Source organism: Impatiens glandulifera, chromosome 6, assembly GCF_907164915.1.
Source record: "Impatiens glandulifera chromosome 6, dImpGla2.1, whole genome shotgun sequence".
NCBI classification, from domain to species: Eukaryota; Viridiplantae; Streptophyta; class Magnoliopsida; order Ericales; family Balsaminaceae; genus Impatiens; species Impatiens glandulifera.
Genome location: NC_061867.1, coordinates 47,844,579 through 47,861,692, shown reverse-complemented (window position 1 = coordinate 47,861,692; position 17,114 = coordinate 47,844,579). Strand labels below are relative to the sequence as shown.

Sequence of the window (17,114 nt, the reverse complement as noted above, 5' to 3'; positions counted from 1 at the left end):
AATTAAGCGTTCTCTTGAAGTAGGCATATCTGGTGTACGTACACCGTGCTTGTAGAAATACTTGAGTTGATTGTCGGAACAACATCCTAAGAATTCACTCAACAATAAGAATAACCAATTAATGGATTTCTTCTTTTGAGCAATTACGGGTTTGACACATTTGTCTCCGTCACATAATATGCAGTTTAAGAATTTTGGATTCATCCACTTTTCTGTCGCGACGGTAGAAGTGTACTTAAAGATAAAAGTTTTGATCTCTTCAAAATTTTCACGGACGTTTAACCATTTCTTGTAAGAAACTTTACATTTCTCGCATTCAACATCTCCATTAATCATAGTGAATTTCTTCGATAAAAGGTGACTGAAGAAAAATTAACAAATAAATCATTATGAAAAAAAACTATTAAGCATCTTGGGAAATCATTCCTTAAACTAAAATATCTTGAATAAAATAAATAAAGAGTAGTCTTACTTAAGGGTATGGATAATTGCACGATGTTCGGTGGCCCAAGGAAATGGCGGTGGAATAGTGAGAGTCTTCACCATCCGCGGCGGTGGCTGATCGTTAAGGTTGATCGACATTGGCGGTGGCGGTGGCGATTGCGGTGGTGGTGGCGATTGCGGTGGCTGGTCGGCAGGAGGGTTGACATCCTCCTCGAGATTATCATTGGACGACATTGCTAAATTAGTAGAAAGAATGATCGATCGGGAAATTTCAATGAAGAAGAAGAAGGTGCTATTTAAATAAACAAAAGGCAAAAGTTTGTTATGATTCTTGATCTTGTTTATAACTTCTCTGCTTCAAGATTCTATATTAATAAACTTATATAATTGAAATTAGAATTTTATTAAAAATTGGAACGAATGAAATTTTATAATTGTAATTTTATTTTTTTTTAAGCTTGAAAGTGTAATTTCTTTATATATTTTTTCAAACAAATATTTTTTTTAAAAATTTAGGAGGTTAAACATATATTTTGTTTTTCAAATTAAAGAATTTGACATATCTAACAGATATTATTTCTTTCTTATTTAAAAGTTAAAATGTTTAAGTTGATATTTTTATAATTTATAATTTTTATTATTTTTTAATTAAAAGTACCATGACATTCCAAAGTCAAAACTCATGTCTCGTTTCAATTCAAAACACTGAATCGAATATTTTAGTCTATTAAACTACTTTGGTGGATTAAACCAATTAATTATAATATATATATATATATATATATATATATATATATATATATATTCTTAAATTAAGTATATGATAAAGAGATTACTTACTAAGAAAATATAGTCTAAATTATCTATTTATCCATAGCAATTATTATTATTAAGTTATAAAATATATTATATGAGATAAATAATAAGTTTAAATTTTTAGTTTTTAGATATTGAAATTTAATTTAATTTGAGTTTTTCATTATTAATATCTATCTATGTTTATTATCTAATTATTATTGGATATTTCAAATACTAAATTTGAGTTTAATATTTAATTTGGCGTAAACTTGAGTGATTGATTGTATATGTCACTCTATCTAGTCCCAGCTTGAGTTTAATATCCCCATTTTTAGTCAAATCACAAATTATAAAAAAAACAGGTATATTTCATAATTTTTTGAAAATTTCTTTATTATTATTTCTGTTCATAATAGAGAAAACAAGGATGATACATGTGTTTAGTGTTATAACTGGTCAAATTAACTAAAAAAAACATGTATCAAGCTCAACAACAATCACAATGTGTGTAAAGAAACCAAAATCCTGAAAATTAAATACAGTTTGACAAATTAAACCGAGACCGATTAGGAGGAGGCTTGTTGTCGTGCCTTAATATCCTGTAGTCTAAGGGTTACAGCTCGCTTATGAGCTTCGAGACCCTCGATCTCAGCCATGGTGGCCACGTAAGGACCAAGAGATTGAAGCCCTTCCTCAGTTAAGGACTGAACAGTTATGTACTTCAAGAATGAACTTAAAGACACACCACTATACATGCGGGAATAACCATATGTAGGAAGGACATGGTTTGTTCCACTTGCGTAATCTCCTACACTCTCTGGTGTCCACTCACCCAGAAACACCGACCCTACCAAAAAACAACAACATTCATTAACGAGCTCAGGATGATTACCTAAATTGAAATTGAATTTAAAGAAATACCTGCATTTTCAACAAAATTCTCCCATTTCTCTGCATCTTTCACATTGATAATCAGATGCTCGGGTGCATATAGATTTGAGAAAGAAATTGCCTGCAGGTGGTGTTAACCTTACTGTGTCGGAGAGTAAAGGTAGGACATAAAAGACTGAATATTTTGTAAACATAGTTACCTCTAGCATGTCACGGGCAAAAACAATGAAACTATGGCCAAGAGCTTTTGATGCAAGGTCTCCTCTTGGTAGACAATTGCATTGCTTGCTGATTTCTTCCTCTATTGCAACCACATCAACACCATCTCCCGCAATTACAAGAACCACTTGACTATCGGGCCCATGCTCAGCCTGAATATTAATACAAGTAATGGAGTATTAATATATTAATTTCAAAATTAAGATAATTAGGATCTAAAGATAACAATAAATTAGTAAACACCTGTGAAAGCAAATCTGCAGCTATGTGCACGGGATTGGCGTGTTTGTCTGCAATCACCAGAACTTCAGATGGTCCAGCAGGCATGTCGATTGAGACCATAGCCTCACTATTCTATAGTGAACATAAAGAGACGGCCTTTAGTAAAACTTGTGTAACAATTCCAGAAATGCAGCCAAAAGGCTTTTAAAAGAAACAGGATGATACCTGGAGAATCATTTTAGCAGCAGTGACATATTGGTTTCCAGGCCCAAAGATCTTCTCCACCTGCAATTATGATAAATCTACAATAATAAGTTGATCAATTTGGGAAAGGGTTAGTTCGAGGAAATGACAACATACATGTTTGATAGACCAGTCCTCAACATTTATTATACATGGGTCTAAAATCAGTATAATGTAGAAATGCAAAATATTCCAGTTGTTATATGAACATAAACATAAACATAAATTCATCTTGGTATTCCATAATCATTAGGGAAACAAAAGTATAAATATGGTGAAGCATAAGTGTCTCCATCACAAACTTTATGACTTCTTTTACCAAAATTTATGACTTTCTTATCGAATGAGGTTCATGCAAATAGTCACAAATAGTTGAATAATAAATTTACTTCAAAAGAAACTAGTTATATGAGTGTTGTACCTTGGGGCAAGTTTCAGTCCCCCATGCCATGGCAGCAATGGCCTGAAAGAAAAAGGCTGAGAAGTTAGAAACCTTCCGTGCATAAAATAGCTAAAAAGAACAATAGATGGAGATAATGCATGAACATGTCTTAAAAGCATGCCTCTATTGCCAACTAAAATGATATATCAGATATGAAAAAAACAATATACAATATTTAAACAACAAAATATGTATTAGTTTATAAGATTGCATCAGGGCCCAAACCCACATGGTCAATCAAGTTCAGATAAGCAACAATAAAAAGTAAAAGACTGTAAGAGCATAAAACACCAGCTAGAAGAAGCTTCATTTCCCCACAACAGTGAAAAGTAATTATTCCTATTTCCTAGTCTATAATATATGCTTGATACTCCACTGTAATAGCACTAGGTGGTCAAGATCTTCATAATGATTTCCAGTGATGGACTCGCATAATCAAAATGCAGTAGTATATTGCTAAACATGTCTTATCAGTTAATACATCCTATTAACTTTACAAAAATATTTGGCTTCCATGGGTGACAAATGTGTTCATATGCATGCTCCACAATTCAGAAGAATTTACAACCTGAGCTCCTCCAGCCTTGAGAATATGAGTCACACCAGCTTTCTTTGCACAATATAGCACTTCCTGTGTTTAAGCAATATAATTAGCTAGATCTTCACAAATCACAAGTTATGCTCTTTATAAGCGCAAGAAGAAGAATCACACCTTGCAGATGCTTCCATCCTGTGTTGGAGGAGTCGCAAGTACAGTTGTCTTGCACCCAGCTATCTTTGCAGGCTGGCATAAGAAAGTTTAGAGTAATACAAATAAGAAACCAAAACAACAGTTGTGAAATGCAACCCAGCAGAAATGTATTAACGTACAATTGAAAGCATTAAAGCTGTTGAAGGCAAAATTGCAGTGCCACCTGGAACATAAAGGCCCACAGAAGATATACCTCTTGATACACGTTTACATTTAACACCCTGAAAGAGCACATATGAGTGAAGCAATATGATCACATGACAAGTTAGTTTCCAGGACATATTTTCTTACTTTCATGTTCTCAACAGTAATCTCTGGTGACTGCTGTGCAGCATGGAATGCATAAATATTATCGTATGCCACATCAAATGCCTCTTTGACAGCTGCATCAAGCTAATGAAAAAGAAAATTAATTAAAAACAGTGAGATGAACAATTCAGAAGTAAGGGATTGCACCATCTGGATCACAATATGACAATCAAAAGACTAACAAAGAGGAAAGCATGAGAATAAGATGCTTCTCCATAAAGAAGAGTAATCTTTAATAACGGTTATGTAAATACTAAAGTGATGCTTAGGTGTGTGAATTCTTGCCAGTTAAAGAAGGATAAAGAACAGAGGAAATTCAATTGCAAACTGAATATCAACAAAGTTCCATCATACGTAAAAAAACAACATTTTATCTTTAAACAAATAAAAAGATGAAAGGTACCTTGGGGTCCGGAAGGTCATTGATATCTTCAACTATCTTGTCAAGTTGAACTTTGTCAAACTTCGATGTATAGCTGCCAAATGTATATCAATGCAATACTAAATTAGCATCTCCATATTGAAAAAACAACAGACAAAATACATTTTTCAGTTTCACTAAAAAGTAAGAAAGTAAAATGATAAGCACCCACTCTTTAACAGCAGCATCTCCTCTGCGTTGCACATCATCAACAATGGGGTTAACCTAAATCAACATAAAAGTTAAATAAAGACTAACCCATTGCCTAAACCAGAATATACAACAATAAAAAACACTTTTTGAAAACAAGGGTCCACTTGAGATGTTACAGAAAATGAATATGTAAAAGAAATCTAAATCTTACAATGTTAAAAATGGATGAGAAATCAATCCGTGGACGGGACTTGAGACTGTTAACCTCAGCCGGAGTAAGTTCTGCTAGCTTATATGTCTTCATTGAACAGCTTACAACAAAACGAGATAATCCTGAAAGATAGCCAAGATGAAGAGAGTTGAATATAAAAACTACTTGAGCAAAAAGGGACCAAATGTAATTTCCATACCTACAGTCAAGTTACAAGAAAATTTCCGATTATTCCTTTGGGGAGCAATTAGTTGAGAACGATGATTTTGGAATGAGGTACTCAAACACCTACTCCAATTAAATGAAAGAAGCTGAGAGTCCATCAAAGCTACTAACCTATATATTATCAAGCTAATTCGTTGTTGTATTCCATCAATTGAAGATCACAGATGCTGGTGGAGATGAAGGAAGTCCGATGACGACGGCTTCTTCAGCAAGATTGAAGCTTTCTGCAATATGGATTGCGTTAGGGTTGGGTAGATCTTGGTTTAGGTTTTAGGCTTTGTTTGATCAGGGTTTAAACGGGGCAGGTATTAGGGTCGGATCGGGTCTCGAACCTACCCTTAAACCTCTAACTATCTATTTGTGAAACTGAAATGTTCTTGTTATAATATAAAGTAATGGTATAAATTTTTATTTTAATAAACAAATAAATAAACTAATGGTGTAATCTATTTTATTTTATTTGGGTAATTAGTTAGAGTTGTTTAGGTGAGTTTGTTTTTCTCAATAACTGGTATTAATTATTTTTTATTTTTTTAATTCATCTCAAAACATAGTTTAAACAAACTCCTTAATCCCAATTTGACTTCGGACCACTCAAATAAAATTAAATAAACTAACATGACACTAAAGATGGGCCACACTTAAACTCAAAACAATTTAAGATAAAATTGAAGTTATATAAATATGGATATAGATAAGTATAAATATAAATAAAAATAAATAATATATATATATTATTATATATATTAAATATATTTAATAATTTTATAAATATTATATATATACAAGCAATTTATTAATTATATATAAATATCTAAATATAAATAAAAAGAAAATAATTTTTTACATAAAATTATTTAAAAAGTTTTAATCACACTTATAAAATGATATATATACACAAAAGTAAAGCATCACTCTCATTTGTTTAATTTTTTTTTTTCTATTATACAAATGGGACTATCTTAATGGATACATGTAATATTGAACTAACCAGGATTGGGATAGTCAAATTTTAAAATAAAGGATCTTTTAAAATATGAAAAAATATTAATAAATAAAAAAGTGAATAATATTTTTTTTTAATATAATATTTTTGTTTATTTGTATAATGATTTTGTAATTGTTAGATAATCATTTTTTAGAAAAAGTAAAAAAATTAATTTATAAAAATATATCTTATATCTTGGAAAAATAAAAGTGTAATAAATTTATAAATCTCTTTCTTTCCACCCATTTTTTTTTCTCTCTCTCTCACCATGCCATCCAACTTGATGAAAGTGATAGAGGTATTCAAGGTAGCTCCGGCACCCACTACATCGCCGGCGACTATCTCCGACAATTACTTTCCTCTCACCTTCTTCGATGCATTATGGCTTAGATTCCCACCTACCCAACGTGTTTTCTTCTACCAAATCAAGGATTTATCGTTCTCTCTATTCTCCGACGACATTCTCCCCAAGCTCAAACATGCTCTCTCTCTCACCCTTCAATACTATCCCCAACTCGCCGGAATTCTTACGTGGCACCCCGTCACCGGTAATCCGGCTATCCGTTTCGCTACCGACGATGACGATGACGGGATATTTCTCACTGTAGCAGAATCCACCGCCGACTTTCATTCTCTCTCCTCCGACAATGTTAAGGAAGTCAAAGACTTGCATCCTCTGTTGTCGGACTTCCATGTTTCCGAGAATCAGGTAAGTAAATCCTAATTAATAATGTTAAAAATTAAATCTTTCAAATAATAATTATTGAGTTTCATTATTAGGCAACAGTAATTTCTCTACAAGTGACTCTCTTCCCTGGTTCTGGATTCTCCATCGGATACACCGCCCATCACGCCGTCCTCGACGGCAAGAGCGCCTCCATGTTTATCAAGTCATGGGCAAAACTTTGCCACGTCGGATCCCTTCCGTCGGGAATGACGCCGGTTCTAGAAAGATCCTTGATCAACGACCCTTTAGATATTTGCACGATTTTCACTGAAAAATGGAAGGAAATGTCCCCGGAAGGAACCTTCCACCTAATGGAAAGGAAACCTACGCCAGGATTACTCCGAGGAACATTCCGACTAACTCGAAAACAAATAGGTTACATAAAGAGCATAATAAACAGCCCGGTTTCTAGTTTCACTGCGGTTTGTTCATATATATTGACGTGTTTAGTTAAAGCAGAGGGGGATATTACAAATGAGAATGTTCTTCTCGGAATCAACATGGATTGTCGAGCACGATTGAATCCTCCGATTCCGGACAACTATATTGGGAACTGTGTAACGTTTAGGGTAGCAACGGTGAAGGTTGTATCTTTGGAAGGGGGAGAAGGGTTGGTGACGGCGGCGGCGGCCATTAAAGAGGCGGTTGGAGGCTTGCCGGATGGAGTTGTGAAGGGGGCAGAGAAATGGTTGTCGGATGAATCTTCAAAGGTGTTTGTAGGTCAGAAGATGTATGCTATTGGTGGGTCGCCGATGTTTGGGTTGTACGGGGCAGATTTTGGGTGGGGACGGCCGACAAAGGTGGAGATGGTTTCCATTGACAGGAGTGGAGCTTTTTCTCTTTGTGATGATAGAGATGACAATGGCGGGATGGAGATCGGGATAGTGTTGAGTAAGCCAAAGATTGAAGCTTTCTCGTCAATCTTCGGTGAAGGGCTTGAAGAAATTGCTAATAAATAGTATGGTCCATGGATATGTTTTCTTGCATTGTTCTATGTTATGGTGGTATTAATTTTTTTTTATCATATTATTTGATACAAAATAAAACCACAATAATGAAGTGAAGAAAATACTTTAATTTTTTTTTTAATATTATGAATAAATATATTTAAACTTTAAACGCCTACAACACTGATATAACTTTTTCTTATTTAAACGTATTAAACTATTAAAAGTTTATTTAGATGAATGTTTTATATAATATAAAATAGAATAATTTTTAAGAAACTAAATTTATCATTTTTGAATAATATATATATATATATATATTTAAATGAATTACTTAATACTTATGAATATTATGCGGATAAGAATATATATAAAATATTATTAATTTATAAATATTTTAGATAAAATTAATATTATTTAAATCTAATTAATTTAAAATTAATTTTAGTTTGTAAAAATTAAGGTTAATTTTAAACTTAATATTAACATATATTTTATATTTTCGGCACCCACTTAACCCCTTAATTGACCTTTATCTTGTGACTCACACTTTTTTATATACATTTTTTATCCACTCGGCAAATTACCCACCAATCTTAGTCGACCCCAATTGATGACACACCTTTTATATTTCGTCAAACTCAATCATTAACCCTCCAATTGATCCTCATCTTGTGACTCACACATTTTCATATGTCTCTTTATTCCCTCGGTAAACCACCCAATGACCCTAATCTTGTAACTCACACTTTTTCATATAGCTCTATCCATTAACAAACCACTCACCAATCTTAGCCAACCTATCTTTTACTCTCACTTCAACAAATCAACAACCAATCCCAATTGATCACAGACCTCTTATCCAACGTCAAACCAACCATTAATTCCAACATCATACTCGACAAATCACCCACCACTCGATCTCCATCTCGTGACCTCACACTTTTAAATGCTCACCAAACTAAAAACAAATTCTGACCTTACACTCGACAAATCACCCACCACCCGACTTCCATCTCGTGACCTCACACTTTCAAACACTCGTCATATCAACCACTAATTCCGACATCACACTCCACAAACCACCCACCACCCGACCTCCATCTCGTGACCTCACACTTTCAAATTCTCATCATACCAGCCACTAATTCTGACCTCACACTCAACAAATCACCCACCACCCGACCTTCATCTCGTGACCTCAGACTTTCAAATGATCGCCAAACCAACCACTAATTCTGAACTCACACTTCCATATGCCAATCATTTGTTTAAAAATTGCGCCACCATATATTATAGTCAATAATACATCATTGAAAATATAAATTTCTATGTTTTGAGATTCAAACCCTGATCTTAAACATTAAATGTGAACACTTAAATCACTAGTCCACTCATAATTGTTGAAATAATTTTATTATTTTGTGTACGTATATATATTTTGTATTTAATATTTATTGTCAATTAGTTAAATTTTATATTAATATAAAAATTATTTATACTCATAAATAAAATATTATATATATATAATGAGAGAAAAAATGTATGATGAAAGATAAAATGTATTATATAAAATTAATGATGAAAAATAATATAATATATATAAAATTATGAAGGTATATGCATTTATAATTTTTTTTTTGTTTATATATATATATATAAAATAAAATAAATATAAAAATTATGAAAGTATATGCATTTATAACAAATTTTTTTATATCTTGAATTAATATAAATATAGATAATTTTAGATGATATATGGTAAGAATATATATATAGTAATGAAAAACAAAATTTAATTAAAAAAAGAAAATAGAAGAGACGAGAGAGAACGTGGATTAATGTGGTGGTTGTTAACTTTACACATTATTATTATTATTATATAGATTAAACCATTAATTTAATTATTTTTTAAAATAAAAATTATATTATTTTTTTATTTTTTTTAAATAAAGATTATATCATTAATTTATAATAAGAACATTTTACAATAGAGAGACAAAATTGAAGGAATTCTTAAAATAAAAAAGCAATAACAAATATCGAACCCAAGAAAAAGTACCCAAACCAAACATAAGCCTCGTTTAAGCCCCGATTAAACTTATTTCATAATTGTGAGTATAAACATTGATCGTCAGCAAATTGAAAGTTGTTGGGCTTATTCTCTTTTATGCAATTAGAGTTTATTTGATAATTAATGAGTTTGAGATTGTATATATAAGTAATTTAGGGTTTCTAGGCTAATTTACTCATTTATAAGAGTTGTTTGTAAATGTTAATATATAACACTTAAACTCTTAAGAGTTTTTCTCTTCAACAAATCTTATTGTTCTTCATAGTTTTTCAAACGTTTTTTTCTTTATAATAGTTAGAAGGATCCAATAACTAGAACCAACATTTAGTCTTAGAGCCTATCTGAAGAATATGTCGTCTATAAGATCCAATAGTAAAAAAAGATCCTATAGCGATTGGTCATATACCAATCGCTCTCAATCAACAAAAGTCTTCTCGTTGTTGCCTTAATTGGCAACGGTGATTGGTATATAATCAATCGTTATAGGCTTATATCGATTGGTTTATTAACCCATTGCCACTTTCTTTAGCAAAAAATAGCGATTGATTTATTAACCAATCGCCACTTCCTTTAGCAAAATAATAAAAATTAAAAAAAATAATTATAATTTTATTTCTTTAGCAAGAAAGTCTTTTATACATACATTTTTACCTACTACCACATACACAAACAAGAAAATCTTGGTAATTAATCAGAGTGTTGTTTAAGCATATTTAGAAATAGGAGATAATTTCTGAAAAATTGATAACTGTTACATAAGTTATGGATAAATCATGCTTGAATTGAATAGAAGCAGAAAAACTATTTCAGAAGAATAGAAAAACAGTCTAGTATTTACAAGTTCAATGAAAAGAAGAATTTGATTCCAAGAACCCAGTGAATTTATCAATTGTAAGTCAGAAAGTGGGGACCAATGATCTTTATAGTTGTAGCCATAAAACTCTGTTCAACCCTAAAATTTAGCTTCTAGTCATTCGAAAAATCCCTACTAAGGTTCTCGGAGATCTAGGTAGGGGTGAGCATAATTTGGGTTTACCCAAACCCAAACCCAACCCTAACCCAAACCCAAAATATTAATTCGGGTTGGTTAATTTGGGTTGGGTTAAGTATGAGTTGTGTTGAGTATGGGTTGAATTTAATTTGGGTTGGGTTAGGGTTACCCAAATTACCCAAATTATATAAATTTAATTTAATTCTCTATTATTAATCCAATATAAACTAATCATCTTCCAACTTTAAGTCGAACACATTTTTCACACGTTTAACACGTTTTTCACATGTTTAACACGTTTTTCACACGTTTTAAATATTTTTAACACGTTTTCACACTTATAACACGTTTTCACACGTTTTTAATATTTTTAACACGTTTTCACACTTATAACACATTTTCACTTGTTTAACGCGTTTCACGTTTTTGGCACGTTTTTATATTTTTGTTTAACACGTTTTTGACACGTTTTCACGTTTTCACGTTATTGGCACGTTTAACACGTTTTTGACATGTTTAACACGTTTTCACACTAATAATGCATTTTCACGTTTTTGTCACGTTTAACATGTTTTTGACATGTTTAACACATTTTTGACAAGTTTAACACGTTTTTCATGTTTTGGCACATTTAACACGTTTTTGACATATTTAACGCGTTAACACGTTTTTTTAATAAGTTTAACACAATTTTCACGTTTTTGGCACGTTAACACGGTTTTCACGTTTTGGCACGTTTAACACGTTTTTGACATTTTAATACTTTTAACACGTTTTTGATATGTTTAACACGTTTTTCACACGTTTAATATCTTTTCACACGTTTAATATGTTTTTCACACGTTTAACATGTTTTTCACGTTTTTGGCATTATTAACACGTTTTTGACATATTTGACACATTTTTCACGTGTTAATATGTTTTTCCCATTTTTGGCACGTTTAACACGTTTTTGATATGTTGAACACGTTTAATACGTTTTTGGCTCATTTAACATATTATTAGCACATTTAACATGTTTTTCACGTTTTTGCACGTTTTTGCACGTTTTTTGCATATTTTTCATGTTTTTTGCACGTTTAATACGTTTTTGGCACGTTTAACACGTTTTAGACATTTTAGCACGTTTAACACGTGTTTGCACATTAAACATATTTTTGACATGTTTAACATGATTTTTGCACGTTAACACGTTTTGACAAGTTTTAACACGTTTTTGGCATGTTTAACACGTTTTTGGCATGTTTAACACATTTTCACGTTTTTGGCACATTTAACACATTTTCACGTTTTTGGCATGTTTAACACGTTTTTCACGTTTGGCACATTAAATATGTAAAAAATGTATTAAACGTGTCAAAAATGTGAAAAACATATTAAACGTGTCAAAAACGTGTTTAACGTATCGAAACGTGTCAAACATGTTAAACATGTCAAAACGTGTTAAACGTGCCAAAACGTGAAAACTGTGTTAAAAATGTTAAAAACGTGTTAAACGTGTCAAAAATATGAAAAACGTGAAAAACATGTTAAACGTGTTAAACGTGCTAAAAACGTGAAAAATATGTTAAAGTGTGTTAAACGTGCCAAAAATGAGGAAAACGTGTGAAAATATGTTAAAAATGTTAAAAACATGTTAAACGTGTCAAGAATGTAAAAAACATGTAAAACATGTTAAACGTGTCAAAACGTGAAAAACATGTCAAAATATGTTAAATGTGTCATCATCGTGAAAAACATATCAAAACGTGTTAATTGTGTTAAACATACCAAAAATATGAAAAACGTGTTAAACGTGTGAAAAACGTATTCAACATGTCAAAAACGTAAAAAAACGTGTCAAACGTGCCAAAACGTGAAAAATATGGAAAACGTGTTAAAATGTCAAAACGTGTTAAATAGATTAAAATGTGTTAAATGAGTCAAATACATATTAAATAAAAAATAAAAAAATAATAATTTGGGTTACCCAACCCATACCCAAACCCATATTAGTAAATAATATGGGTTGGATAAATTTAATTTGGGTTGAATATGGGTTGGGTAATACGGGTTGGGTTTACCCGTTTGCTCACCCCTAGATCTAGGTACTCCAAATGCCCAATTACTTTTTATATCAAGTTAAGTAAAAAATACATTAATGAAAAAGTTGATCTTTCTTCAAAAAATGGATGTGGCCTAACTATGCCTACCTTTGGAGCTTTGCCTCCAGCTTAGTTCGAATAGTTGTAGTAGGAGGAATAGTGGAATTATTATCATTGTAGAGGATGCTAGTACATTTGGATAAAATGCTATCTAGTGCACTTTTAGAGAACATAACTTCCATTTGTTTTCGGCTACAAAGGACACTCATTATCTTGCGATCCCTAGAAATTCCAAAACGAAAACCTGTAATGCATCTGCATCAATTAGAAGGTAGATATAACATATTAACAAAGAAAAATTTGCTTAGTACTTGATAGAAATATTTCACATATTACTGACAGATCCAAACATAAAAGAGTGTTCTAATATTTGACACATAAATTACGATGAGAACTTAATCAGGCTATAAAGATATATATAGGAAAAGTTACATTAATGTAATAAAATCGAATAGATATATCTAACAAATAATTTGGTTTAATCCACTTAAGAACATGTTAGAAAGGAAGTTGATCAGGGATCCACTCCACGCTCATGGGAAGGAAATGAGAAATGACATGTGCATTCTGGCTGCAAATCATGGGCGACATTGACTATGAGACCACACCAAACAAAAACATTAGAACAAATCATATTGACATGTGAGATTATGACATTCTACGTCATCTATTAACTCGAGAATATTTGTTCTACACTTATTAGATAACATAGTTTACTGTTTTTTTTAGAAAAGAAAGGCAACACACTCAAGTCTTAGCTGAATATGCTAAGACTCAATATACCTTATTTTGGGGAGACACTTAAAAATTGATTCCACTAATGTTGAAACCAAAATCATGAATATGGAATTCCTTTGTAACTGAACCAAATTCATAATTGAAAACACTCAGACCAATAATATCAAAGAGTTCTTGAAGAGTAAAGTGGAACATGTCATATACCTTCAAGTGACCTACACAATATCAATGAGTTAGCAAAACTGAAGTTGTTACCAATGAGAGCAAGCTGGAACAACCGCTCAATATTTGTTACAGTGGATACACTATATAGTTGCATATTTCATTTCTAGTTTGTAAGCTTGAATCTTAGGCCTTAAACCTCTATTTTTATTCTTCATCTTGCTTCTACGTTATTTCTTGCTGTCCATGATTAACATGGTGTTATTGTGTGATGATCTTGAGCAGCCCAAGATCATTACAGCTGGTCAGACCTTGGACAAGAACATTACAATACTTGAAAAGGATCATTACAGAACATAAGTTTAATCGATTAAACAACTTAATCAATTGCACAAGACATTGGAAATTATCTTAAAGAGAAAACACAATAATACAACACATCTAACAACAAAGGTGTAACAAATACAAAATTTAAACAAGAAAGCAACATAAACCCTTACCGTCCATTGAATCAAAGTCACCGCCATTCTCAACCGTAGGTCGCTTCTGGTCGACGTTGTTGTAGAGGCGATTAACAATTTCTTGAGCCTTCTGCTTTGCGAGCTCAATGCCATTGACGATTGGGAGAATAGTGTTGCAAGAAGGCTATAGTTGGGCTGAATCCGACGACTAGGATGCAATAGGAGCCGAGAAACTAGTGACTCGACGAGGAGGAGGTGACGACGATTGGTCGACTTCGTACTTCCTTTTGTTGTAAGAGAACGACATTGGACAAAGATTGGCGGAAGAGAGAAATCAAAGATTAGGTCGGGGAGCTTGAAGGAAGGGATGCTCTGGCCTAGGATGTATTTTAATGAGGCAATAACGATTGGTGTGGGACCAATCGCCACTATGCTAAAGGTATAGTGATTGGTCACTTATCCAATCACTACTAACACTTCAAAAAGGCGGTAAAACATGGCGCCTATTTTTCGTGATTTTTATTTAGGTTTATAGCGATTGGTTTTGTAACTAATCACCGTTATGTCAAGGTAGTAGCGATTGGTCTAAAAGCCAATCGCTATTATCAATGTACTAGCGATTGCATCTAAACCCAATCGTCGCTACATTGATAATAAAGATTGACCTTTAGACCAATCACTATGTTTACTCGCTAAAGGACCTTTTTTTACTAGTGATCAATTAGAGATGCAGTAACAATGAAGATTAGAAGAGAAGGGAATGTGACACTCTCATATCCGTTACTCATGAAGAGTAACTACTCGGTGTGGGCATTGAAGATGCATATAAACTTACAAGCACAAGGAGTGTAGGAAGTCGTGATGTTCGACGAGGTCGACGAACGAAAAGATAAAATGGTTCTCGCCACCATCTATCAAGCTCTACCTGAGGACGTCTAGCGACAAGGATTCTGCCAAGCTAGCGTGTGAGACGCTAAAGACAATGCACGTTGGAGTGGAGAGAGTCAAGAAGACAAAAGTGCAAACCTAGAAGATACTTCGAGGCGATTCACATGAAGAATGGAGAATCAGTGGATGATTTCGCCATGAAATTAACATCCAACATGACTAGTATCCGCTCGTTAGGAGAGAAGGTGGAGGAGATCTTCGTCATGAAAAAGTTCCTTATAGCCGTATCATAAAAATACATGCAAATCGTTACCACAATCGAGCAATTTGGTAACCTCAAGAATATGACCGTCGAGGAGATCGTCGGTCGTCTCAAAGTCCACTAGGAGAGACTTCACGGCTACGAAGACCAAGAGGAGGGGCACATATTTCTCATGCATGATGAATGGATGTCACAAATAAAAAAAAGTAGAAACATATTTTTCTAGATCGTCAAGTCGCAGCAGCAATGGTAGAGATAATTGAGGTCGTGGAAATGGTGGAGGTCATGGAGAAAGTTCACATCGACAAAAGACACCAAGCCTCGCAAAGACAATAGCATAATGAAATGTTACACTTGTCAAAAGTACGGGCACTACATGTCTTAGTGCCTTAATAAAAGGTTTAACAATGAGGCAAACCTCATCAGCTTCTATGACGAGGAGTCATCATTAATGTTTGTTGAGGTAATGATGAATGCTTTGCCCGAAGACGATGATGAAAACCTCACTAACTTCTATGACGAGGAGTCATCATTAATGTTTGGGGGAGTGACAAATGTTTTTCTCGGAGCGAGGAGACAAACGTTGAAGAGTTCGTGCAAGAACCGACCAAGGAAGAACCAAATGTGGTGATGTTCAATGAAGAGAAAGTCATGGAGAAACATCTACAAATGGCGATGAATATAATCACACCAACGTGTGGTACCTTAACAATGGAGAAAACAATCATATGACGAACCATTGAGAGAAGCTCAATGAGCTCGACGAGAAAATCACTAGAAATGTGTAGTTCGAAGACGGAAGCAAGGCGCATAGGTTTCCTAATCCATCTTGCGGGAAAATTCGTGTGAGTAAAGATGCTGTGTTCGAGGAAAAGAAAAAGTGGGAGTGGTGCAACGACAACAACGAGCTAATATAAAATTCTATGGCATTCAGAATCCTACAAGATGTTTATTTGGAGGCACCACTGGTAGAGATGGATCGTGGTTAATTGTTGTTGCTCACCACCGACGATCAACCAACATATCACGAGGCGACAACCAAGAGCTGTGGTATGAGGCCATGAAGAAACAGCTCGAGTTCATTAGGAAGAACAAGACATGAGAGCTCACCAATTTACCACCCGATCACAAGACCATTGGGTTAAAGTGAGTTTTCAAGTTGAAAAAATACGAAGACAACATCCTAAAATAGAAAACGACATTGGTAGCGAAAGACTATGTGAAGAAGCAAGGCGTTGACTTTAAGGAGACATTTGTACTTGATATAGTTATGTCATTTCTTGCCATCACAGCTCACCGTGGATGGGAGATCCACCACTTGGATGTCAAATCAACATTTTTCAATGGTGACATTGAAGAAGAAGTCTATGTCGTTCAACCTGAAAGCTTAATCATTAAAAATA

At 33.3% G+C, this 17,114-nt stretch overlaps 2 protein-coding genes across 4 annotated transcripts; one reads left to right on the top strand and one right to left on the bottom strand.

Moving 5' to 3' along the window:
- Nucleotides 1-1,644: 1,644 nt before the first annotated feature.
- On the bottom strand, nt 1,645-5,587 carry LOC124942003 (histidinol dehydrogenase, chloroplastic). Of its 3 annotated transcripts, none has more exons than XM_047482409.1 (14): nt 5,441-5,587; nt 5,105-5,226; nt 4,913-4,965; nt 4,723-4,795; nt 4,302-4,403; nt 4,130-4,231; nt 3,972-4,043; nt 3,828-3,890; nt 3,239-3,280; nt 2,800-2,859; nt 2,596-2,706; nt 2,334-2,504; nt 2,164-2,254; nt 1,645-2,089 (listed from the first exon to the last, which is right to left on the bottom strand). In XM_047482409.1, exons 2-14 carry the CDS (start codon nt 5,195-5,197, stop codon nt 1,809-1,811), a joined length of 1,314 nt encoding a protein of 437 aa, XP_047338365.1. In that variant the 5' UTR covers nt 5,198-5,226; nt 5,441-5,587; the 3' UTR covers nt 1,645-1,808. The 3 variants fall into 3 exon arrangements, with proteins under 3 accessions (XP_047338365.1, XP_047338363.1, XP_047338364.1); XM_047482407.1 differs by having other exon boundaries at nt 5,304-5,586; XM_047482408.1 differs by having other exon boundaries at nt 5,308-5,586.
- Nucleotides 5,588-6,592: 1,005 nt separating this feature from the next.
- On the top strand, nt 6,593-8,080 carry LOC124942404 (malonyl-CoA:anthocyanidin 5-O-glucoside-6''-O-malonyltransferase-like). Its single transcript, XM_047482905.1, has 2 exons — nt 6,593-7,026; nt 7,098-8,080. Exons 1-2 carry the CDS (start codon nt 6,601-6,603, stop codon nt 8,001-8,003), a joined length of 1,332 nt encoding a protein of 443 aa, XP_047338861.1. The 5' UTR covers nt 6,593-6,600; the 3' UTR covers nt 8,004-8,080.
- The last annotated feature ends 9,034 nt before the right edge of the window (nt 8,081-17,114 follow it).

What these genes read in the sequence shown, in the direction of transcription:
- LOC124942003 (XM_047482407.1), bottom strand. Translation starts at nt 5,427, where the DNA reads ATGGACTCTCAGCTTCTTTCATTTAATTGGAGTAGGTGTTTGAGTACC. An exon ending in ATGACCTTCCGGACCCCAAG is followed by an intron (nt 4,404 to 4,722) that starts GTACCTTTCATC and finishes CTTTTTCATTAG; the next exon opens with CTTGATGCAGCTGTCAAAGA. An exon ending in GAATTTTGTTGAAAATGCAG is followed by an intron (nt 2,090 to 2,163) that starts GTATTTCTTTAA and finishes GTTTTTTGGTAG; the next exon opens with GGTCGGTGTTTCTGGGTGAG.
- LOC124942404 (XM_047482905.1), top strand. Translation starts at nt 6,601, where the DNA reads ATGAAAGTGATAGAGGTATTCAAGGTAGCTCCGGCACCCACTACATCG. An exon ending in TCCATGTTTCCGAGAATCAG is followed by an intron (nt 7,027 to 7,097) that starts GTAAGTAAATCC and finishes TTTCATTATTAG; the next exon opens with GCAACAGTAATTTCTCTACA.